Raw genomic sequence first — 25,524 nt, 5'->3', positions numbered from 1 at the left:
TGCAGAACCCCACTAACATTGGAGAGAGCAGAACCCCAATACTGCAGAACCCCACTAACATTAGAGAGAGCAGAACCCCACTAACATTAGAGAGAGAGCAGAACCCCAATACTGCAGAACCCCACTAACATTGGAGAGAGCAGAACCCCAATACTGCAGAACCCCACTAACATTAGAGAGAGAGCAGAACCCCACTAACATTAGAGAGAGCAGAACCCCACTAACATTAGAGAGAGAGCAGAACCCCAATACTGCAGAACCCCACTAACATTGGAGAGAGCAGAACCCCAATACTGCAGAACCCCACTAACATTAGAGAGAGCAGAACCCCACTAACATTAGAGAGAGAGCAGAACCCCAATACTGCAGAACCCCACTAACATTGGAGAGAGCAGAACCCCAATACTGCAGAACCCCACTAACATTAGAGAGAGAGCAGAACCCCACTAACATTAGAGAGAGCAGAACCCCACTAACATTGAGAGAGAGCAGAACCCCAATACTGCAGAACCCCACTAACATTGGAGAGAGCAGAACCCCAATACTGCAGAACCCCACTAACATTGGAGAGAGCAGAACCCCAATACTGCAGAACCCCACTAACATTAGAGAGAGAGCAGAACCCCAATACTGCAGAACCCCACTAACATTGAGAGAGAGCAGAACCCCAATACTGCAGAACCCCACTAACATTGGAGAGAGCAGAACCCCAATACTGCAGAACCCCACTAACATTGGAGAGAGCAGAACCCCAATACTGCAGAACCCCACTAATGCATTAGAGTGTGTGTGTGTGTGTGTGTGGGTGTGGGGTGGGGGGGGGTGGTCAGCACCAGTGTTAAAGGTCACTCTGTGCTTTGGTAGTGATGTGAATGTAGGAAATCAGCACACCAAGCCTGCACATCAGACTGATACGCTCATTGGAGTTCTTGGCATCATGACTCAGGTTGATGAGCAGGATGAATGCCTGGAGAATGGAGCGATGTGGTCAGACACAGTGACAGGACCACTTTACTGATGCAGTATGGACACCACAGTGACAGGACCATTCCACTGATACAGTGTGTGGACAACATGTCCAGTAGCTTAAGGATGACAGCACTGTGTACAAGCACTGTCATCTAGGTGAATAAATTAATGAACGCTAACTAATGTTAAATCTTTACATGCCATCATGTGTCCATGTATGAATGTGTATATACAGTAAGTACGCAAGTATGTATAGATCATGCTAGTAGCTTTTATGTAAAACATGACGAAAGTTACCTCTGTGGGAAGAATTTTGATCATTTAAAAAAAATAGATTAAATAAAATCAGTCATGTTATAACTTGAAGGAAGTTTATTTGTTCTCTGTTTGAGACCGAGACACTGTCAGTAGCTCTAACTGAGCCGATTCACGCTTACTGAGGACTGAACATGGTAATGAAGCAACTGAGAATGTATGAAATAAGAACGCAAAGCCTGCACATCAGAGCCATAGACTCATAGGAGCTCTTGGCATCATGGAACAGGTTGCTCTAGCTAAGCTGCTCTACTCTCACTGAGGCCTGCATTGGTAAGATAACCAGAGGAGAGATATTACAGAGAGACTGAAAGTACGGAAACACTCTCTTAGTGAACATGTGTGTGAGAGTGTACAGGTGTGTGTTATTATCAGGGTCAGAGAATGCCACCGTTCCTCGGTCACAGTCCAGCTGCACTCTGATCCTCTGTGGCGTCTGCTCTATATCACGGTGAGGGTGATCCTGTGTGGGAGAATAGGCTGCGTATTCTGTACCAAACCGACATTCCACAGAACAGTGTCCAGTCTTAGAGGGTGAGCCTCCCTTCCTCTCGAGGGGCTCTTCCACCACTCCTACAGTCCAGTCCATGACATCCCTGACATCCACATCCCAGCAGTGAGTCCCAGAGTCAAAGCCCTCTGATGCCAGGACATTAGGATAGAAATCAAATCTCTCTGGGTTATCAGGAAGCTGCTGTTTCCCCTCACCCCATATCACACTGGTCAGATCCTCAGACAGGATGAGTTCTGGTTGTGCAGTGTTGGGATCCAGAGTCACAGGAGCTGCAGAGAGAACAAATTGACGGATTGAGTTTATTTTATGATTTTCAAAAGCCCATAGGACTCAGCAGCACAGAGAATAAATACATAAAAATTTCCATTGTGGCCCTGGGCCACAGGAGTCTTGATAAAAAAGAAAAAAAAAAAGCAACAACAGGACAAAAACAGCAAAGACAGTACAAATCACCTATAAACCGCAGGCAGCAGTACCCATGCTAAGGCAGCAGTACCCATAGTAACCAGGTACCCATGCTAACCAGGCTAAGACAGCAGTACCCATGCTAACCAGGCTAAGGCAGCAGTACCCATGCTAACCAGGCTAAGGCAGCAGGGTAGACATGTTGTGACGAGTACATGGCGTCCTCATCAGCTTGGCCTGCTCATCTGCACCTCTAATTGATTAATTGTTACGTATTACGTACATATTAATTGTTACGTACATATTGTTACGACCACCTGTGCACTCCTCAGGTCATCCCATGTCAGTGCACGGGCAGGGTTGGATTGGGACAGGTTCATTAAGTGCATCGGGTGTCACCAGGTGCAGCTCTTTAAGAGGCGGTCCTCTCTTTCCCATTAGGCACTTTTCTTCTTTCATGCAAGCACCTGTTTTGATTCTCTTGCACTTTGCACTCTCCCTTATTCCATATCTCTCTATGTCTCTGTTTTCTTGGTCTTCTCGTTTAGTCTGTCTGACCTACTGACGCCTACATTGCATCCACACTCGCACCCCACCACACCCTGTAATTTCCCCCTAAACGTTTTCTATGTGGTAACACTGTTTAACTTTAATTCAATAAAGTATTATTTGCTTTGAACCTTGTTGTCTGTGTCCCTCTTTATGTTTGGGTTTGGGAACGAGTTGGCCATTACATTATGCACAACTGTCTTGAAAAGCACAATTAGAAGATTAACTAGAAATGCAATTCCAAGGAATTACCAGTGCATGGAAATGGAAAAGTTATGATGTAAAATATCATGTACTATACATGTACTTTTAAAATAGATAATACAGAGATGGTTACTACGGTGATGCTAGGATAGACATGGTGGTTGCATAGCTTAATAAAAGTTGATAGTTTAAAAGTAGACCGTTGAATGTAGATAGTTTAAAAGTTGTTGATAGACAGCTAGTTTAGTAGATAGATGGTTTAATGGTAGTTTAAAAGTAGACCGTTTAAAAGTTGAATGTAGATAGTTTAACAGTTGTTGATAGACAGCTAGTTTAATAGATAGATAGTTTAAGAGTAGACTGTTTAAAAGTTGAATGTAAATAGTTTAAAAGTTGTTGACAGACTGAAAGTTTAATGAATGTTGATATTCAAATAGTTTAATGGCTGTGTATAGGTAGATATTTGACGATAACTAAAAGTTGGAATGGCTCTAATGTTTGCTAGCACTTATGCTAACAATTTTAACTATGGTAACAATGTTAACCATGCTACTTAGCTAACTTAACTAATGTTTTCTAGCAGTTTTGCTAAAATGCTAACATGCTAACTATGCTACTTAGCTAACTTATCTAATGTTTTCTAGCAGTTTTACTAAAACTATTAACTGTGCTAACTATGCTAACATGCTAACTATGCTACTAAGCTAACTTAGCTAATGTTTTCTAGCAGTTTTGCTAAAAATGTTAACAATGCTAACCTGATAACCATGCTAAAATGCTAACTATGCTAACCATTCTACTTAGCTAACTTAGCTAATGTTTTCTAGCAGTTTTGTTTAAAATGTTAATAATGTTAGCAATGCTAACATGCTAACCATGCTACTAAGCTAACTTAGCTAATGTTTTCTAGCAGTTTTGCTAAAAATGTTAACAATGCTAACCTGCTAACCATGCTAACCATTCTACTTAGCTAACTTAGCTAATGTTTTCTAGCAGTTTTGCTAAAAATGCTAACTATGCTAACTATGTTAACTATGCTAACTAACTACAGTGGGTAGGAGTCATAGTTGATGACAAGTGTTGACATAGTTGATGACAAGTTAAAAGTTGTTGATAGACAGCTAGTTTAATAGATAGATAGTTCAATGATAGTTTAAAAGTAAACCGTTTAAAAGTTGAATGTAAAAAGTTCAGTAGTTTAATGGGTTAAATTGTTTAACAGTGAATTATTGTAGTGAGGACTTTTATTTTGAAACAGTTTTGGGCAGAGGAAACAGTTGAATAGGATGTGTAGTCTTAATTGACCCAGATTGTATGCTTAAAGCCTGAGGCTGCAGGTGGCCTGAACACCTGGCATAGGATTCTAATTGCTTAATAGCCGTATTGTGATGTCACAATCACAATGTTAAGTCTATGGGGATTTTTAAAAAGTTTTTCTTTAATAGTTTAAAAAGTATAAAAGTTTCAAAGTTGAAAAGACATAGCAGCTTGGTCCGTTTGAAGACCTACGTTACAAAGTTTGAATGAAGTTTCTAAGTTAAAGTTAAGTTAAAGTTAAGTTCAAGAGAAATTGCGTACGGAAAAAGTGGTAAGCGGAATAATAATAAGTTGAAGTTGCCTAGGAAGAACAGTACAGTGCATTTTCATCAGGGCTTGAAAACGAAATTATTTTTCAAACGTTCCATTCCGAACGGTTCAGGTAGGCCTATGTTTAACGTTTTCGTTCTTGCATGCGTTCCGCCACCAACATATCGTTCGTTCTTAAAGTTCCGGCAGTGTTTGACGGGCCTATCAAGTCTATTTTTGTGGACTTTACCTTAGAATAGACATACTCATTATTTCCCCTTGATTTAGCCTATACCGTAGCTATGCCCAAAAATAATACATCACAGGCGGAATCCTGGTTGTAGCCTAAGTTTTATCCATATGGATTATCCAACCCTGTTTATAAACGAACCTGTCTGTTGCTGACAAGGCCCATCTCAAATTTCCCGTTTAACTCTTCTACATAGAATAGGCTATAATTCCGACTTTAAAACGACAAGGCGTGGACAGGCAAAATAGGCTATTACGCATAGGCTACAAACAACTTCCAAATCAGTTTCAGTAGCCTACGCTACGAGCTGGCCTAAGATCCGAAGTGCCAGACGGATAGGTTACATTACAACAGCAAGACAAAATATACACATTTGGACCAAAGGTACATTTATTCGTTTTTTTTTTTTTTTCAAACTGCAGAAATCAAATTATTAGGCTGTTTGCCTACAGTAGTTGGCTACATAGCGGCTTGTTAGCTCACATTAACAGTGTAGATGTGGGCTTGTTTTTCGCACAACCGGAAATAGTCTCCCTGACATAGGATATGCTTTTGTAATTTTGAAATTTTATAAAATATATAGAGAACGAAAAAAAAAACGTTATTAACCGGTTTTGTGGATTTCAGAATAACGTTTCTGTTCCGGAACAGTTGAAGACCATTCTGTTTTCGTTTCCGCTCCTCGTAAAATTCCGTAAAATTCCGTTCGTTTACGGTTTTCGTTTTCGTTCCTTGAACCGGTTCGGAGCCCTGATTTTCATGCAGTGTAATTATTAAATGGTACATTGTAAAAGGCTGTTCACATCAAGAACGATAACTATAACCACTAGACTGCATTTCCGGCGGGAACTACGAAAGTGTGCTTGCCCTGGTCCCGTCAGCAACGTGAGCAGACAGTGGCATACGCTATGCTGAACCTGGTAGTCCGGCAGCCATGGGGTCAGACCTGGTTTTGTCGGTTAAAGTTTTTTTTTTTTGCAGAATCTTGTAGACTAGGGGTAGCTCTAAGATTTAGGAGGGTGCCCAGTGATATCCCTTGAGCAATTTCATATATTAACCCTTTCTTGTTCAATGTGCTGAATATAAGGCGAGACTCTTCAGGTGAATAGGGTAAAAAATGTAACTAGCAGATATCACTATGAAACTTCCCCAGTTGATAACTTACATTAATATGAAGAGAAAAAAACCCAGTTGATAACTTACATTAATATGAAGAGAAAAAAAAATGTATTACAAGTTTTCTGTAATTTAATGTTTAAATATGAAAAAAGCCCAATGTTCCAAAATTAAGAAAAACAAAATAGGAAATACCTCTAATTTCAAGGTGAGTAGGCCTACTCATATCAATTAATGCATTTCTGTATTTCAGATAACGCCAGTCATGGGGTCAGACCTGGCTTTGTCAGTTATTTATTCATTTATTTTTGCTTAGACTTATTGATTGGGGTGGCTCTTTAATATTTAGGAAGGTGCCCAGTGATATCCCATGGGCAATTTCATATATTAACCCCTAAAGCCCTATGTGCCGAAATCATGAAAAAAATAGGTAATACCTCTCATTTCAAGGTGAGTACACATATCAAAAGCAAATCAACTCAAATAGAATGTACTAAAAACAGTTTGCCGTGTGATAGTTTTCAGACAATACTTCATGCATTCAAATTGGGAAAATGTAACCCTTTTCTATGTCAAATAATGAATTAATAATTTCAGATATCTCCTGTAATAATTCAGAACACATACATGTACACATTTCCTCTAGTATTAGTTTTGAGCAGTTCTGGCTCATTTGTTCTTAAACATCCTACAGTACATTGTCCAGGGCACACCATTAACCTGGAAACTGCATCTTAGAGCTACAAGGGGTTTCACTCTTGCAGCCACATCTGATCATCTCCAAAATGGAGTCTGGTGCAAATTTGACATTTTCTGATAGACTGGTTGGGCTCAGTAACGAATCAATGAATCCTTCTTCAAATAGCAGTTGAATTTCCAACTGAAGTAGCATTCCTCGGTTTCAGGCTCCATGAATGTGAACTCTGTACCAAACTAAAAACTCACTTTAATATCCAAGTATATATATACAGGGCTTAAATTTCACTGCGGGATTGCGGGTATTGCGCATAATTTGTTCAAGTCCCGCAACTCTAGCCATCATAATGCGAGAAATTCCCGCATACACTTTTACAGCCTGTCTGATGATGTTAATATAGCCTAATCATTAAGTGGCGTGAATGCGGTGCTATTGACCGGACTGATCAACTACCGAAGTTGAATTGAACATAGCCTCATGCAGACGCGACACACACACGGAGAGAGAGAGAGAGAAAGAACCACTTTGCGCTTTTACGCAAATAGGCTACGCTACCATGGCAAACTTTACATCTGGAAAGAGCTCCTTGGTAACTATCCTGCTAGCTCAGTCAGGTCACGTCAACACTTGATCCCAGAAAGATTGTCTTCGACATGTTAGTTTTTTCAACATTTATTGTATCTAATGACATAGAAAACATAATGATTTGCATACACATACCGCGACTGTGCACAACTTTTATTCACTAGCTTAACTATAGCCTAAAACCGTCAGGTTGAAGGGGGGGGCTAATTACTCCATAGAATTAATCTCACGTATTTTCTTAAAGTGACAGGCACTCAATTACACCTACTCATCAGCAATGTGCACTCAATTGGACCTACACACCACATTAAAGATATGCCTAAGTGTTATAGGTTAAACGTCAATATGAGGCATTCAAATTACTAAATATGTTTAGCTACTAGTAATTACTAGTAAAATGCTATACTTTAAAAAAAAATGCATTATTAAATAAATACACTCTATATGAATTCAAAAAATATATGATAGAAACATATCACATAAGCTATCATTTTCAGTGTGTGTTTGTGTGTGTGGAGAGAGTCAAGCAGAATCTAGGATGTCCACTGTTGTGAATGATCCCACTACAGTATATATATTACTGATGACGCCAGGGTGGTGGGGGCCCCAAAATCAAACACTTTTTAAAAAAGTATCGAAGTATTGAAATCGCAATTCTTGACTTGGTATCAGAATCGACCCCCCTCCCCCCAAATTGTGTGTAAATCCCCCCTACATGAATAACCTAAGGGGGGAATTCCCCCCCATTTTGAAAAATGAATTTTAAGCCCTGTATATACACTATGTCAACTATAGGGATGGGAATTTAAATATTTCAGTTGAGTGGAATCAAAAATCAAGCCTGGAATTTTTTTTAAATAATTTTGTTTTTAATTAGTCAGACTGACCTGTGTGTATTATTAGGCCTTAGTATTTTAATGCATGTCTATGGATCAATACTTAAAAATGAATATTCTTTTTTTGAATGACGAGGTTAGGCTCTGAGCATAGACTACTACTGCGATAAAGAATAAAAAATAAATGTATATTTTATGGAAACTAGAACAGTAGTACAGAGCTAAAGTACATCAGCTAAAAGAGGGCAGTGCAGGCTAAAAGTAGTCAGTTACATAGCTGTGTAGTACAAGGATACAAGGAAGTTTATTGTCACATGCATATAGTTACTGGAAGTAAGAAATGCAGTGAAATTATGTCTGGTGTCAGCCTATTTGTGCATTAATGGGGTAAAAGTGCAGTAGAAGAGGGGTTTAGTAGATTAAGTGGCAAGGGCTGCATAAAAAAAGGTGGGGAGGATTGGGTGGGGGGCACCAACAAGGAGCACCCAAGAGCAACAGGGCAAGGAAAAACTCCCCTTACCAAGGAAGAAACCTTGGGCAGATCCACGGCTCAAGGGGCTAACCCAACTGCCAGGGTCTTGGTGTGTGTATTGGGGGATGACAGGGAGATGGGATAGTGTGCTGTGTATGTGGGGAGAGGGCAGTGTGCAATATGTGTGTTGCATGGCTTCCTCATGAGACAATGTGCTGTGTATTGGGGGTGGGGGGCAGTGTGCTGTAAGTATGTTGGGGATGTGTGTTGGAGAAGCTTCCTGATGAAATAATGTGCTGTGTATGTATGTAGGGGGCAGTGTGCAGCAAGTATGTAGAGGAGTGCTGTATGTATGTGAAGTGATGACAGTGATGATGTAAGTGTGTGTGTTGGGGATGGGGGTGGGGTGGGGGGGGGGGCAGAAAGGCTAGGCAATCAAGGACATGGGTAGATGGAGGAGAAATCAAAAATAATAAATAAAAAGTGTGCAAAAGTTGGAGAAAGTCAGATGTGTGTGTGTGTGTGTGTGTGTGTGTGTGTGTGTGTGTGTGTTTTGACGTGTGATGAAATAAGAAAATAAATAAAAGGTCTGTAGCATAGGGAGAGGGATGTAAAAGTGCTAAAAGTCTTGTAGGTGTGTGTGGGTGTGTGTGTGTGTGGGGGGGGGTCATGAGTGCTGAGGAGTGAATGAGTGCAAAGTCAGTATAGTGTGAGTTCAGAGTTGGGAAATGTTTGAGAGTGCTGAGGAGTGAATGTGTGCAAAGTCAGTATAGTGTGAGTTCAGAGTTCGGATGGCCTGGGGATAAAAACTTCTCCTGAGTCTCTCAGTTCTGTCTTTGTGACTACATAGGCGTCTTCTTGATTTCAGCGGTAGGAATAATCCATTGTTAGGATGAGAAGAGTCCTTCAGAATCTTTTGGGCTCTTAGGAGTACTCTTCTGGAATAGATATCTTGTAGAACAGGGAGTTGAGTTTTTATAGTACGTTCAGCTGAGCGCACTACTCTCTGCAGAGTACTACAATCTCTAACTGTGGAGTTCCCATACCAGGTGATGATGCTACCAGTTAGAACACTCAGTTACTTACTTAGTAAGTAAACCTCCCTCCCAACACCTGATGTGCTAGTGAGAGATGCTAGCACTTGGATGAGTTTCCTCACCCACTCTGAGAATGAAATCAGAAGCACTTACATACACCAAACTTTCCAGTCTTATACCTACCATATTCAGATGGCTTTTACAGAGGGGTTTGTTGATATATTATTCCTAGCCTGATTTATGAAATGTTATTCCTAAGAACATGGCGAAAATAGTTTTTTTAAGGCTATTGGCAGTATTTTCTGACTTACTGAATAACTAAGAGATATCCATAATTCCCTGTGTCAAATACTTTTCATCTAATATGTCAACACAATGAAAAAGTAATTTTGAACCTGGCTTTATCCAATGTTCAGATTTAGCTTTTTTATGCAAATCAGCACATATTTAATTAGATCATGCCTAATTTGCATATTTAAACATTAAATTACAGAAAACGTGCAATACATTTTTTTTTTTTCATATTAATGTAAGTAATCAACTGGGGAAGTTTCATAGTGATATGTGCTAGTTAATTTTTTTACCCTATTCACCTGTAGTGCCTCGCCTTATATTCAACACATTGAACAAGAAAGGCTGAATATCGAGAATTGCTCAAGGGATATCACCGGGCACCCTCTCTAATCTTATTGAGTTACCCCTTGGCAACAAGAAACAGCAAAAAAAAAAACTTTAACCCACAAAACCAGGTTCACCTAAATTATGGCATTTGGCTGCCGGACTATGGGTTGATCCAAGCATTCTAACAGTGCCTTTCAGTGTTGGAGTAGTGGCAATATCTCAAAAGCACTAGGAGAGGGCTATTCAACTATTGACATGCGGGGTGAATGTGGTTCGTTGGATTTTACCTGTGGCCTGCCTTCGAATTTAGCTTCTATGACTGAGATCAAATCAATAAAATAAAATGACAGCAGTGATTGGCTGCAAAAATAAATAATGTCACGCCGCCTTGCCTCTCAAACTGGGCTATCAGGTAACCTACAGAAGAATTGAAATTATGAAATATGACCAAGGCATTAAAATGCTGCTTGTTTGTCAGGATACTTTTTCACTGATTTATTTAAAAAAAATATGAGCTATGAGTGTGAATGTTATATATTCCATCCCCTAATTATGTTTTACTGGTTTATTTGACAAATAATCTATATGGATTTGCTCTATAAAGACCTTATGTCTGTTTGGGATTATTTTGAGAGCCTAGGATTGTTTTGAGAGCATCTGTATCTCAGATGTATCTCAGAATAAAGGAATAAAGGAATACTTCATATTACTCTAAACCACCTTCTGTAAATCAACTGTATACTACTGTCTACATTGCACTATATTTCTTGTCTCTGTATATTTCATCCCCTTTCTATACTTTGCATCACATTACATGTATACAGTGGGCAGTGCTTCGACTTGGCCAGCTTCCCTCGCGGTCGGCGCGCATTATCACGCGGAATCACGCGACTTTAATTTGTATTTTTCCAGTGACGCTGCAACGACGCTGCAACAACCGGCAGAGGTCTCAAGTGAGCAGGGTGTCTCGTAAAAAGAAATGGAGCTGGAAAACCCTACACAGACTTCACTACAGACTTTAGCAGACTGGTTTAGAAATAATTTAATAGCCAGAAATATGCCTGCCCTGCCCTAATAAAGAAATATTTGGTTAAAGGAATTATCCGGAGTAAAATGCACTTTAGTGGAACACGTGTTTACCTTGGAAAAACAATTTTGAGCCTGGCTTTATCACACTATCCGCTATCCAACTCAGAAAGTTTCATGGTGATATCTATTATTTACATTTTTTACCCTATTCACCTGTACTGCCTCGCCTTAATTGCCTATTTATGCTAATTATGCAAATTGCCCAAAGTGCAACTTTAGGCAACCAAGTTGAATTCCACCCACTAGGCCTATAGATGACATTTCTGTAATAAAACTTTAGGATACTCAACATTTCTGGGTTCATGAAATCACGACTAGACTACCAATCCCAGACGTTCACATTGCATGTTTGTTTGTAATGGATGCAACTGCGAGATACGCTTGTCATAGGCGCCGATAACGTGGGTGCTCCGTCTCTCGGGTACCCACTGAAAACATCGAGCACCCACGTGTGCCAGCTTACAGTCCTGGCTAAATTTACATTCATTTAAAATCAAACATTGCAGTTTATGTTAAATTCAGCATCTCATAATGTGATTGGATATGTTGCTGTCAATTCCCTACTTCATATACTAACCACCAATGAGAGTGTCTCTCGTATGAAAATTCTTCAGGTGGGAAGTGTCAGGAATTAACGCAAGGCTTTATCGGGTCTTCAGCCCCGAATGTTTAAAATGTATATAGCCCTGAATAGGGCTGGGACAACGCGTCGACGTAATCGATGACGTCGACGCAAAATATGAGCGTCGATTCGTCAAGCATAACGTGTGCTGCTAAATATTTTCAATATACGAACCATTATTTGAACTTACTACATTATGAATTGCATCCACACATCAGCAGCCTTTTAACTGTGTTAGGGCTTCTACATACTCGACGCACCCGACCGGTAGCGCGACACCGTGATGTCAAAATGACGTAGATATTGCTGGCGCGCCAGGCTTTTAGCCAGGTAGCACGACACCGTGACGTCAAAATGACGTAGATCTTGCTGGCGCGCCAGGCTTTTAGCCAGGTAGCACGACACCGTGACGTCAAAATGACGTAGATCTTGCTGGCGCGCCAGGCTTTTAGCCAGGTAGCACGACACCCGCCAAAATGGCGATATCTTGCTGGTAGCGCCAGGCTTTAGCCAGCACGTCGCGGACGCCAAAATGACGTGATCTTGTTGGCGCCACAGCCCGACACCGGACGCCAAAATGACGATATCTTGCTGGCGGCCGCCAGGCTTTTAGCCAGGTAGACGAGGTAGCGAGGTAGCGAGGCAAAATGAGGTAGCGAGGCAGCGCGAGGCTTTTTAGCCAGGTAGCAGGTTTTACCACCGCTTTTAGCCAGGTAGCAACGAGGTGGCGATCAAAATGGCGTAGATCTTGCTGGGCGCGCCAGGCTTTTAGCCAGGTAGCACGCAGGTAGCCTTGAAGCGGTAGGCAGCGAGGCAGCGAGGCAGCGAGGTAGCGCACCACTCATTTTTTTTCCCGACGAGCGCAACAAAGTGGAAACAGGAAGATGGACTAGTTCGAGGGCAAGCGAGAGTTGCAGTGTTTTGTTACAGTCGTGAAATTTTAATAGTTTGCTGGATAAGTTAACAAAGTTACCAGCGAGAGTTGCAACACATGGAATTAAGAGGAAAGAATAGAAACGATTTATTTTCAAACAAAGGATATCTGTTAAGGCCTGAACAAAATCTCTTTCCACTTCAGGAAATTACACAAACTCAGCCAGCTGCTAGCTAGCTAGCCAGCTAACTAAACTGTTTAAATGATTAAAATTTCCCTCGGGATGACTAAAGTATCTATCTATATATCCATCTATCTATCTACCCAAGCACACCTTGGAAACTAGATGATAATGATGGTGGTAGTTGTGAATAGTAGCAACCAAAGTCTGAAGTACCATCACAGAGGCTAGCTAATAGCAGAGCCCGTTTACATTCTCTGCTACTAGTGTTTCTTAATGCAGCTTCTTCTGCTGTGTAACGTAGTTAGCGTTAATCTTTTCACAACAGCGACACCTCTGTTCAGGAGAATATTGCAACTAGTGTCGTGGACCACCTACACGCCAGTATAAATGGTTCTGGCTTCTGTGACATCACATTGTCGCGCTACCGGTCGGGTGAGTCTAGTATGTGGAACGTTTTAATGTTAATTGCAAGGATTCCCACACGAACGTCTTAAAATGACAGGCACTCAATTAGACATACACTACTGAACTTTATTGAATGCTACCTCTGACTAAGAATGCATTACTTTGCACTTGTATAGTCTTTTATTTTGGAATCTTAAGAGCAATAAACATATATTGCAATGTTAAATAATTCATGTTTTTTTCATTCAGATGTGTAAATAAACATGTATAAGTTGCTATTAGTGAATTAATGGGGAGATAATCGAAATCGAATCTGACTGAAAAAATGAATCGTTAGATTAATTGATGCATCGAAAAAATAATCGCTAGATTAATCATTTAAAAAATAATCGTTTATCCCAGCCCTAGCCCTGAATATCATTTTAAAAGTAGTCTGACAAAGCTTATTGTTTTGTGACACAGCTAAACACTCGTACCTCATAGAACATCTATAACATAGCCTAGGTGGTCGCAACTCACAAAAGTAAAGCAGATAGAAAGAACTCACGCTAATCTAGCCTACAACATGCAGACAGCGCGCACTGTGCTTTATGATTGTTGCCTTCTGATGGTATCTTGCTAATTCACTGAACTGCATTAGGTGACACAAATGGTTTTGCCTTTATCTTATAACTCCTTGTCTGAGTGACTACCAGACCTATGTTTTTTAAAAGTCAGATGTTCCCTGACAAAGACATTCGAAAATTAAGAATGTTTATTGACTTGAAAAAAGGTGGAGAAACCAGAAGGCACACAACACCGGAAAGATTTTAACCCTTTAGGCGCCAGAGGTTTTTTTTTCGAAACGTTCGATTTTGACATCTTCATTTCAAAAGGCTATATCTTAAAAGTGATAAGAGATAGAGACTTTCTGTAAATTAGAGAAATATTAAGGATGACCCAAAGTTTATGTAGAGATTAAATGTTTATATCTAATTTGCATATTATGACGTCATATGGTGGCGGCCATCTTGGATTATAGAATTTTTTGAATGATAAAATGCACCACTTCTTTTCCCCCAAAATGTCCCTCACCTTCTGTATGCTATATTGGACAATACTGAATGCTCAGGTAAATAGTAAGTAGTAAACAAACTGTATAAATCATTACTAATAAATGGCAGAAACAAACCAACTGCATGTAGCGGTAGGCTGGCCTTTTGCTGTAAAGATTTTCCATTTACTACATACAGTAGGCACTCTGATTCCATGTATGGGGCACATATATATTATTCAGATGACACACAAACACAAGTAGACAAGACCTGTTTAGTTCAAAAGCTCACTTGCCATGGCAAGGCACAGATCATCTCGTGAGATGACGAGACAAGACAAGAGACAATGTTAGTATTTGTTTTCTTTTTGTTGTTTTTGTTGATGTTTTTTGTTGTTGTTTTTTCTTAGCTGACAAAGACACACACATCACAAGGACATGAACACACAAAAAAGAACACATGTCCTAAATGGTCAGGGAAATAGATAATCAACAGTGTAAATCATTACTAATAAATGGCTGACAATTTTTTTTTTTATGTAGCAGGCCTTTTGCTGTAGAGATAATGACTATCCATATCCATATCCTATCCATACAGGGCCGGCATTCCCATCATCTTGTGATTGACTATGCATGGCCTAATGGCTCTCCTGCCCCATGTCACCACCTCTGCTCCTGTTTGCGAAGCAGCATGGCCAGATCTGCCTGCGCTCGCCGAAAGTGGAGAGAATTTGGCCTTCGGACTAGGCCTACTGTCATTCTCATTGCGACTCCCCACACTGCCTCGTCTAACATACCCAGTGACATTAGACAAAGGCTCCACCACGTTACTGTCGCCGCGATTGCGGAGAGGCACACGCTCAGAAGACAGAAGCTGGCGCTATGGATATTAGGCTACCTCCAGCCTCGTTAAGCCACACCACTAACACCCTGCTAACTTCCTGATGAACACCAACCCGTGAAACATTATTCCCACCAGTGACATTGGGCAAACGATTCAACGCTTGTGCTTGGTGTAAGCTAAACTATGGAGTAAACTCTCACTTTGTCCAGCTGCATCATTGCAAGGCAGGGGACGATCTGAAGCCCTCACTAAACGAATCACCGCCATTTTCTGAAGGCAGATATTCCCCTTCAGAATCAGGGTCCGCGAATAGAAGACCCAACACTTAATTTCAGGTAAACTTTTTTGATGCCATTAGACGATAATCTAATGCAAATACTCGCTGACGTTGACAATATCGCTCTGACAAAGTGGCTCACACGCACACTAGCTCCGGTGTTTCACGCACTGATTCAATGCACTGTAGCTAGAAAGTTTTGTTTAAAGCATGTCGTTTTTTCAACTCGGGGATGACGTATGACATGTCTGCCATCTAGTGGAGTGGAGGTCGAACGAAATATGATACCCTATTTGACTAAATCGGCCGTTTTATTCAGTACCGCATCTTGTCGAGTAAACTCGACCGTGGCGCCTAGAGGGTTAAGGCTATTTCGCATAGGCTACTCAATGGTGCTATTTCACACGCATTATAGCGACCCCTACTCACCGGGGTTAGGTGGAAGGTGTTAATAGACGATTGGCGTAGCCTACAGTGGACTAGGGCTGTCAAAATTGCTCAAAAATGACATTCGAATATCCCCTCTAAAATAAACACATGTATTCAAATATATTGCAAATGTATTTTTATACATTTGTATTTGTATTTGTATAAATTACAAATGTAATGTAATGTAATGTTGGAATATCTAGGCTATATTATTTGCGCATTATGTCAGTGACGCGCATCATGTCATCTGTTTTTAACTTTTTGTATGGTTATTGCTTGACAGGGGGATCCCAAGCAGCTTTCAGCCATAAGGCATTTCCTAATTCAACCGACACTGATATTCAAAATGTTGAAACTATTTCGGCATAGCCTATAAGCAGTTTAATTAAATGTAATGTTAGTTGTAAACAAACGGGCTACTTGGTGAGGCTTGGCCTCACAGATGTGCTCGTGCCTTAAATGGCAATACAAATCTTCACGATAGGCCTATTAACTGACCGCCCGATTCACGTTGGCTGGGGGGCAGGGGGGGGCCATCAGACATTTGTTCCAAGGGTCTATGAATTGTTAATCAGGCCGTGCCCCCAACGAACGCAACTTTCCACCTCTGAGACAGCTGAAAAGAAGTCTAGAGGACTCCTAACTCACTAAAACCTACTTACTGTAGGCTGCGCAAACAATAACAGGGGCAAGGAAAAACTCCCTTACTAAGGAAGAAACCTTGGGCAGATCCACGGCTCAAGGGGCTAACCCAACTGCCAGGGGTCTTGGTGTGTGTGTTGGGGGGATGACCATGGGAGATGGGATAGTGTGCTGTGTATGTGGGGAGAGGGCAGTGTGCAATATGTGTGTTGGAGAAGCTTCCTCATGAGATAATGTGCTGTGTATTGGGGGGGGGGGCAGTGTGCTGTAAGTATGTTGGGGATGTGTGTTGGAGAAGCTTCCTGATGAAATAATGTGCTGTGTATGTAGGGGGGGGGGGGGGGGGCAGCCCTGGCTCCAAAAACGGCAACAAAAACAACCTGGGCAAACCTAGCCCATAAAAACATAAACTGTTCCAGCAAATCACAGACGAAATGCGCGTTTAGGAGAGCTGCACGGGACGGAGGGAGCTAGCTCTCTGTTTTGTTTGAAAGTCAACAGAAGTGACATTACCCATCATCGCTTAGAGCATCTTTAAGTTAGCATTTCTTTAAAAACATTCTGAGCATACTAGCTAAGGCACTCAATTTCAGACAAGTGGGCAAATTATTCCACTGCACTGCTGTTGTGTAGAAGAGTTTTTGTCCATTATAATAATAATAATAATAATAATAACTAGAAATGCAATTCCAAGGAATTACCAGTGCATGAAAATGCTAAAGTTGTGATGTAAAATATCATGTATAGTTAAAACAGATAATACAGAGATGGTTACTACGGTGATGCTAGGATAGACATGGTGGTTGCATAGCTTAATAAAAGTTGATAGTTTAAAAGTAGACTGTTTAAAAGCTGAATGTAGATAGTTTAAAAGTTGTTGATAGACAGTAGATAGTTTAAAAGTTGTTGATAGACAGCTAGTTTAATAGATAGTTTAAAAGTAGACCGTTTAAAAGTTGAAGGTAAATAGTTTAAAAGTTGTTGACAGACTGGAAGTTGAATGAATGTTGATATTCAAATAGTTTAACGGCTGTGTATAGGTAGATATTTGACGATAACTGAAAGTTGGAATGGCTCTAATGTTTGCTAGCAGTTATGCTAAGATTTGTAATTTTGCTAACCATGCTACTTAGCTAATGTTTTATAGTAGTGCTAGCAATGCTAACATGCTAACCATACTACTTAGCCAACTTAACTAACATTTTCTAGCAGTTTTGCTAAACATTTTCTAGCAGTTTTGCTAAAACTAATCTAACTATGCTAGCAATGCTAACTATGTTAACCATGTGACTTAGTTAACCAAGCTTATCATTTTTAGTAGTTATGCTAACTATGCTAACTAACATGCTAACTATGTTAACCATGTTACTTAGCTAACCTAGCTAATCATTTTTAGCAGTTTTGCTAAAAATGCTAACAATGCTAGCAATGCTAACATGCTAACTTTGCTAACCATGCTAACTAGCTACAGTGGGTAGGAGTCATAGTTGATGAAAAGTGTTGACAGTTGATGACAAGTTAAAAGTTGTTGATAGACAGCTAGTGAATGTATATAGTTTAAAAGTTAAAAGTTGAATGTAGATAGTTTAAAAGTTGTTGATAGAAAGCTAGTTTAATAGATAGATAGTTTAATGATAGTTTAAAAGTAGACCGTTTAAAAGTTGAATGTAAAAAGTTCAGTAGTTTAATGGGTTACATTGTTTAACAGTGGATTATTGTAGTGAGGACTTTTATTTTGAAACAGTTTTGGGCAGAGGAAACAGTTGAATAGGATGTGTAGTCTTAATTGACCCAGATTGTATGCTTAAAGCCTGAGGCTGCAGGTGGCCTGAACACCTGCCATAGGATTCTAATTGCTTAACAGCCCATTATGATGTGTCAATCGGCAATGTTAAGTCTATGGGGATTTTAAAAAGTTTTTCTTTAATAGTTTAAAAAGTATAAAAGTTTCAAAGTTGAAAAGTCATACCAACCCGATCTGTTTGAAGACCTACGTTACAAAGTTTGAATGAAGTTTCTAAGTTAAACTGTTCAAGAGAAATTGCGTACGGAAAAAGTGGTAAGCGGAATAATAATAAGAAGAAGAAGTTGCCTAGGAAGAACAGTACAGTGCATTTTCATGCACTGTAATAATAAGCTTTATTTGTATAGCACCTTTCATACACAGAATGCAGCTTAAAGTGCTTTACATTTGGAGCATGTAACACAATAATAGAGTGTCAGTCATTATCAATCACTTTCACTTTTCTTCATTGCTGTGGCCGTTTATGATCCAATCAGCAACATATCAGAAATATAGAAAATAACATGTAATAGTTATTAGAGAAGAGTCAGTCATTCCCCTTTGTTGCCGTTTATGATCCAATCAGCAACATATCAGAAATTCTATTATACTACTATAGACATATAAAGGCTTTGCTGACAAATGCCTAGGCCCCATTGATGCGGACTCCCAAGCAGCCAGCTTTAGCTTGTTCTTAGCATATGTCGCAATTATTTGACTTTATACACAGACATTCAAGACATTCATTAGGCTTTTGAAACGGAAGGGAATAAAATTAGTTGAGGTACCTCCTGTATGGTAGCTACAAATCGGTGAAAAATAATTGGTAAAATACGTTGGAACCATATTCTTACTAATTTTCATATGAGCAGCATCTTTATACAATTGATTCTCTTTTCAACTGTCAACCTGTTATGCTCTTTAAAGTGGGCAGAATGTCCTATTGTGAATCTTGAATCATGAATCTATTTTGAGCAAAGCAATTTGTTTTTTAAGGTGTTGCGTTAAGCCTGTGTACCATGAGATGGTGGCATAGTCAAATGACTTTGAACAAGCATTCCAGCTAGCACACAAAGGACTGAACTAGCCAGAAAACAGCTTTTCTATCTAGAAACTTAATTCTTTGGATTATATTGGTGAGGACTTTTAAAGCCATATGTTCACCTTTTAGATGTATTCATACACATACACACACTGAGTTGTGTGTGTGCTCAGCAGCTGAACACTGAGTAATGTGTAAATGTTCATCATTTTATCCGATGGCACCTACAATTATTTGGTAATTAGTACTCATTACTTTCTTTGGAAAGAAGTTAGTTGAGGGAGTTTACCCACAGAAGGAAGGTCTTGGGGAATTGTCAGAGTCAACAAAACTCTAGCATGAATCTCACTCTTTATCCACAACGTATCTGTCTGTTCATCCATCAATCCATCCATCCATTTATCCTCCTCTCTTTCTCTTAAAGCTGTTGTCTGTTGGTACCAATGTGTTGTTGTAGCAGAGCTACACAAAACAAGTTTATACTACTCTTAATGTCACCAGTTTTGCACTTTGTTTCATATATAGGGCCTTATAAAACTAATGGGCATGCAGTACAAACTGTTAATGGTCCAGTCATACTGAAAACATGTCTGTCCTCCACCCTACAAAGGTTGAGTAGGCTGGGCATAATCCATTTCAAGATAGTAATGTCCAAACATGGCCTCCAAGATAAGGCATTACTGAGAGTGTAAAAATGATACAAAATCAAGAGTAAAAAAATAAATGTATGCAAACACTGAAATTTAACAAAAGTATTTTACAGGTCTTAGTTTTGGGACCTAAATATTAGGTAGACCGGTGGTCTCCAACACGGTGCCCGTGGGCACCAGGTAGCCCGTGGGACGGCTATGAGGCGCCCCCAGCGCACTTTCTATAAATAGCCAACAGGTCGCCTGCAGATAACGCTCTAAAAACACGCTCCATTGTGAAGTTTTCAATAGATATTTAAGTCTAGACCAGAACCATTTTAAGAATGTATATAGCCATACATCTGTAACATTAAATTGATATTGGTGATACCTTACAAATTGTAGCTGCGTTACATTTTAGCCTTTGGCTCCAAATCCATTTCCCATTCAATCTTTAAACAACAACGGAAGCGGAGCGCATACACGCTGCTCGCATGCATAGACAGTAAAGGGGGAAAAAACTTGCTCGTCTGGTGTAGCCAATGGAAACATATCTTTGCAAAAGTTCTGTGGCCATTCCATGTTCGTCAAATACGGTTCTTGCATGATTGTTCAAGGACTGAAAAACAATTGCTTTAGCTCACAGGCCTTTTCTCCTCCGTAGGCAACTGCCGTATAATAGCGCTGAAAATGTTATAGCATGCATGACTGAGCAGGACTGTGCATTACCCTTTTTTGTCAGATCATGGATCATTTCAGGTGTGCAATAACTTTAAAAGGAGTTTTCATATGTTAGGGTGGTGTTACAAGGATACAAGGAAGTTTATGGTCACATGCATATAGTTACTGGAAGTAAGAAATGCAATGAAATTATGTCTGGTGTCAGCCTATTTGTGCAAAGTGGGGGTAAAAAAGTGCAGTAGAAGAGGGTTTAGTAGATTAAGTGGCAAGGGCTGCATAAGAAAGGTGGGGGAGGAATTGGGGGCACCAACAAGGAGCACCCAAGAGCAACAGGGGCAAGGAAAAACTCCCTTACCAAGGAAGAAACCTTGGGCAGATCCACGGCTCAAGGGGCTAACCCAACTGCCAGGGGTCTTGGTGTGTGTGTTGGGGGGATGACAGGGGAGATGGGATAGTGTGCTGTGTATGTGGGGAGAGGGCAGTGTGCAATATGTGTGTTGGAGAAGCTTTCTCATGAGACAATGTGCTGTGTGTTGGGGGGGGGACAGTGTGCTGTAAGTATGTTGGGGATAGGTTATTGATATTAAATTTGAAAATACAGTTGCTTAATATATAAAGACGTATAGGCCTGCACAATAGTGATAATTTAAAAGTAAAAATCACATAGGCCTATTATTTAGGACTACCCTCGCAAAAAAGGGGTGAGGGTATGTTTGTTTTAAATGAGTAGCCCTCCATATGGTTTCGGGTCTTCAGGTAGCCCTCATTCCCAAAATCATTTTGTCTGATTTGACATGGAATGTCCCTCATACAACCTGTAGCTTTAGGACATCATGTGGAATGTCCCTTATACAACCTGTAGCTTTAGGACATCATGTGGAATGTCCATTATACAACCTGTAATTTTAGGACTTCATGTGTTCTACCAGCAGTCACACATGTATTTAATGCTTCACTCAGTTCTGGAATAGTTCCTTATTCTTTTAAACAGGCTAGGGTTACACCTCTGCTAAAGAAAAGTACACTTAATCCAACTGAGGTGAAGAACTACAGGCCTGTCTCCCTTCTTCCTTTCTTGTCAAAGGTTTTGGAGAAAGTGGTCTTCAAGCAAGTTTGTGACTTTCTTCATCAGAATAATCTACTAGACCCTATGCAGTCTGGTTTCAAGAGTGGTCATTCTACTGAAACTGCTCTTCTGTCTGTGACTGAAGCATTGAGAGTAGCTAAGTCCTCTGCTCAGTCATCAGTATTAATTCTACTAGATTTATCTGCAGCCTTTGATACTGTTAACCATGACATTCTCCTTTCTATACTATCTGAACTGGGAATTTCAGGAATAAAGCTCTTGACTGGTTTGAATCTTACCTTAAAGGGCGTTCTTTCAACGTGTCTTGACAGGGACAGGTATCGAAGTCTCATGACCCTCACCACAGGTGTGCCTCAGGAATCAGTATTAGGACCCTTGCTTTTCTCTATTTACACCACTTCCTTAGGATTTGACTATCACTGTTACGTCACGACACTCAACTTTACCGGTCTTTCCCACCTGATGACTCTAGCATTTCCCACCGGATTTCTGCATGCCTTAAGGATATTTCAGCCTGGATGAAAGATCGGCACCTTCATCTTAATCTCTCAAAAACAGAGTTTTTGGTGTTTCCAGCAAAAACAGCTATTCCCCAACAGATTAACATTCAGTTTGACTCAACTTCACTGACCCCAACTAGATCGGCACGAAACTTGGGCGTTGTAATTGATGACAGACTTAACTTCTCTGAGCATGTAGCTTCTATTGCAAAATCATGTCGGTCTATGCTTTACAACATTAGGAAGATCTTATCTGACACAAGATTCCACACAACTTCTTGTTCAGACCATGGTCATCTCTAAGATGGACTATTATAATTCACTATTAGCTGGCTTACCCGCTTGTGTAATAAGATCATTACAGCTGATTCAGAATGCTGGAGCACGCCTGGTCTTCAATCAGCCAAAGAGGACTCCTATCCTAGTTACTCTCCATTGGCTTCCTATAGTAGCCAGAATTCAATTTAAATCTCTCACTTTGGCCTATAGACACTGACTGGATCTGCTCCTAGTTATTTTAATTCAATAATCAAGCCTTACATCCCCAACCGCCCACTGCGGTCTTCTGATGAGCGTCTGTTATGTCGACCAGTCATAAAAACTAGGTCTAATTCAAGACTCTATTCCTCAGTGGTTCCATGTTGGTGGAATGAGTTGCCCAGTGCTCTCCGTTCCTGTGGTAGTTTTGGGTCGTTTAAGAGGGGTCTAAAGACATTCCTGTTCAACATGTACTTAGTTGTTTAAGCGCTTATGTGTTATGGTTTGTATAATATTGTTTTATTTTCATTAGGCTGTTGATTCATTTGACATTATTGTTTATTATTGATATTCTCCTTAATGTAGTCTTACCATGTCATATTATTGATTGAATGGACATTATTGTTTTATTATTGCTTTTCCCCTCATTGTCATTGCTTATTTTTATTAGGCTATTGATTGAATTGATATTGTTGTTTATTATTACTATTCTATTCTTACCATTACATTCTAATCTGTTCCCTGTTAAATATTATGTTGTTTTGTATTTGTGTGTCGCTTTGGACAAAGGCGTCTGCCAAATCCATAACCATAACCATGTGGAATGTCCCTTATACAACCTGTAGATTTGGGACATCATGTCTCTACTGTTCCTTATACAACCTGTAGATTTGGGACATCATGTCTAACTGTTCATTATTCATTCCAGTCTCTCCCACAGGATAAAGTAGGCCTATCTATCTATCTATCTATCTATGCATTCATCCATCCATGAGTGTAAGTGTGTGTGTGGATGTGTACTCACTGTAGTGAACAATATCCTGCATCTTCTCCCAGACTCTGAACTTCAGGTTGCCCAGGTGCTTTGCCACATTGATCAGAGCTCCCGAAACCCCCTTCAGATCCTGCAGTGTGCACTGGGCTCTGGAATAACATTCAGGAGTCAGTGCTGCTGTGGGTTTGGGTTCAGAACCACAGAGAAAAGAGAGAGACAAGAGGGAGATCACTCACCTTTCCATTGTGCTCTTGTAGTTCTGTGAAATGAAGGAGATGTATTCAAAACTACTATTGTAAATACATCACATTTAATAAATAAGCAAAGACAAAAAGTCAGATTGATTTATTTACTGGTGAAGGAGTTGAATAATACGTCAGAGCACACACAAACACATTGTAGAAGCATGTAGCCTATATATATATATATATTAGCAAAGTGTTGCATAGCTTTAAGATCAAAGACACATTGTGATAGTCGACCTGTAAAAAAGTGATGTCATCAGCTTCCATCTGCTCTGCTATGGCTCTGACTGTGGCTGGGGGAGTGGAGATCCTCTCCTTCATCATCTGACTCTTCTGCTCCTCTTCCTCCCTCACTGCAGATATCCTGGCTTTCTCTTCATTGCGTAGAAACTGGTGAAGCTTCTCAAACTCCACCTTGATCTGATTCTCTGTGTTTTGGGCCTGTGTCTTAAGAAAGAGCATATAATCATGTCAAGGCTATATAATCTAAGCTAACTAACTATAAGCTATATCCATTGTCCAGTAAAAATAGTTTGATTTTGAGTGTTTCCTCGAGTCTTGTCTTTACCTTAATGTGTTTTGCCATTACTTCCCAAGTCACTGCACTATAACGATATGTCTTGATCTTATCCAGAAGTGTGTGCATTTTCTCCTGAAATATTAAGAAAACTAGTCAGTCAGTCATGCAGCAGCAGTGTCACATTCACAGTCATTGAACTTTCACGGATAGGCTTAATTTACTTTATATTCCCCTGTTGTCATTCCATCTATGGGAGTAAAGTTGTGACTCGAATGTTCCGCTGAGTCTCTGCACGCCGCACACCCAGGCTGCAAGTCCTCCGCGCAGAAGACCTCGAGCTTTTGGTTGTGCAGTGTGCAGAGTTGCGCCGCTGCTAAAGCTCTCAGATTTCTCTCCTGTAGGAAGGTCTCACACAAGTTCTTTAAAGCTAAGTTTGAAGGTGGGGTCGAGTTGGAGGATCGTTTCCGACACACAGGACATTCTCTGTGTCCTTTAGTTTCCCAGAATCGATCCAGACAGGCTTTACACACACTGTGACTACATTTCATGATTACAGGATTCTTGAAGACGTCTCGGCACACAGGGCAAGAAAAGTCCTCTTCTGTGAAACCATGTTTGGAAGCCATATTCTGAGTTTACGGCACTGAGGTACTGGTTATTAATTTCCAAAGTCTTGTTATTAGTCTTGCCAAAGATTTCCTTGCGTTTAGGAGTGTTTTGGACCAGAGAATGTCTGTTTGGACTATCCTACGTTCGGGAAACCACATTTATCTCTGACACCCAATCACAGAAGTAGCTAGCGCGCGGAAGGTATTATGGGTAGAGTGCCGAGAGGTGTTGCATGTAGCGCCCCCTATTGCCAAGGGGTGGGACACAAATGGTTATGTGCGGTACAGGCAGCAGTCTACATGTCCAAAGTTAAACACTAAAGTAGGCTAGGCCTAATTTATAAGACCGATACGCATTTATGATTCTGCCATAGCGTTACATCACAGCTAAGTGGGTTTGCGTCTCACCTAATATTACAACAAACCCTTAAATGTTCTAACATCACGTTGGGGCTACAAGCTCGGAGGAAAAGGCACTTCAGGTAAAACAGCTGACCAAGATTTCACCTATAGATTTGAGGGAAAACGAACTCATTTTCAAATTAACTTTAAAACCAAATAGGAGCCCTTAGGCTAGTTAGGCTATTTGAAAACAAAACTCCTGTCCGTGTATCATTCGTTCATTTGATATTCAATTGAGAA

The 25,524-nt window shown here is 40.3% G+C and overlaps 1 protein-coding gene across 2 annotated transcripts; it reads right to left on the bottom strand.

The window, feature by feature from the left end:
* Nucleotides 1-1,326: 1,326 nt before the first annotated feature.
* On the bottom strand, nt 1,327-25,049 carry LOC125291967 (E3 ubiquitin-protein ligase TRIM35-like). 2 transcript variants are annotated; one of them, XM_048239026.1, is made up of 6 exons: nt 24,496-25,049; nt 24,323-24,406; nt 23,992-24,201; nt 23,746-23,768; nt 23,540-23,658; nt 1,327-2,067 (listed from the first exon to the last, which is right to left on the bottom strand). In XM_048239026.1, exons 1-6 carry the CDS (start codon nt 24,898-24,900, stop codon nt 1,520-1,522), a joined length of 1,389 nt encoding a protein of 462 aa, XP_048094983.1. In that variant the 5' UTR covers nt 24,901-25,049; the 3' UTR covers nt 1,327-1,519. The 2 variants fall into 2 exon arrangements, with proteins under 2 accessions (XP_048094983.1, XP_048094984.1); XM_048239027.1 differs by lacking the exon at nt 24,323-24,406.
* Between the last annotated feature and the right edge of the window lie 475 nt (nt 25,050-25,524).

The sequence above is a fragment of the Alosa alosa genome, chromosome 3 (genome assembly GCF_017589495.1).
Source record: "Alosa alosa isolate M-15738 ecotype Scorff River chromosome 3, AALO_Geno_1.1, whole genome shotgun sequence".
NCBI lineage: Eukaryota > Metazoa > Chordata > Actinopteri > Clupeiformes > Clupeidae > Alosa > Alosa alosa.
The sequence above is the reverse complement of the archived record's forward strand: the minus strand, read 5'-3'. Positions and strand labels throughout refer to the sequence as shown.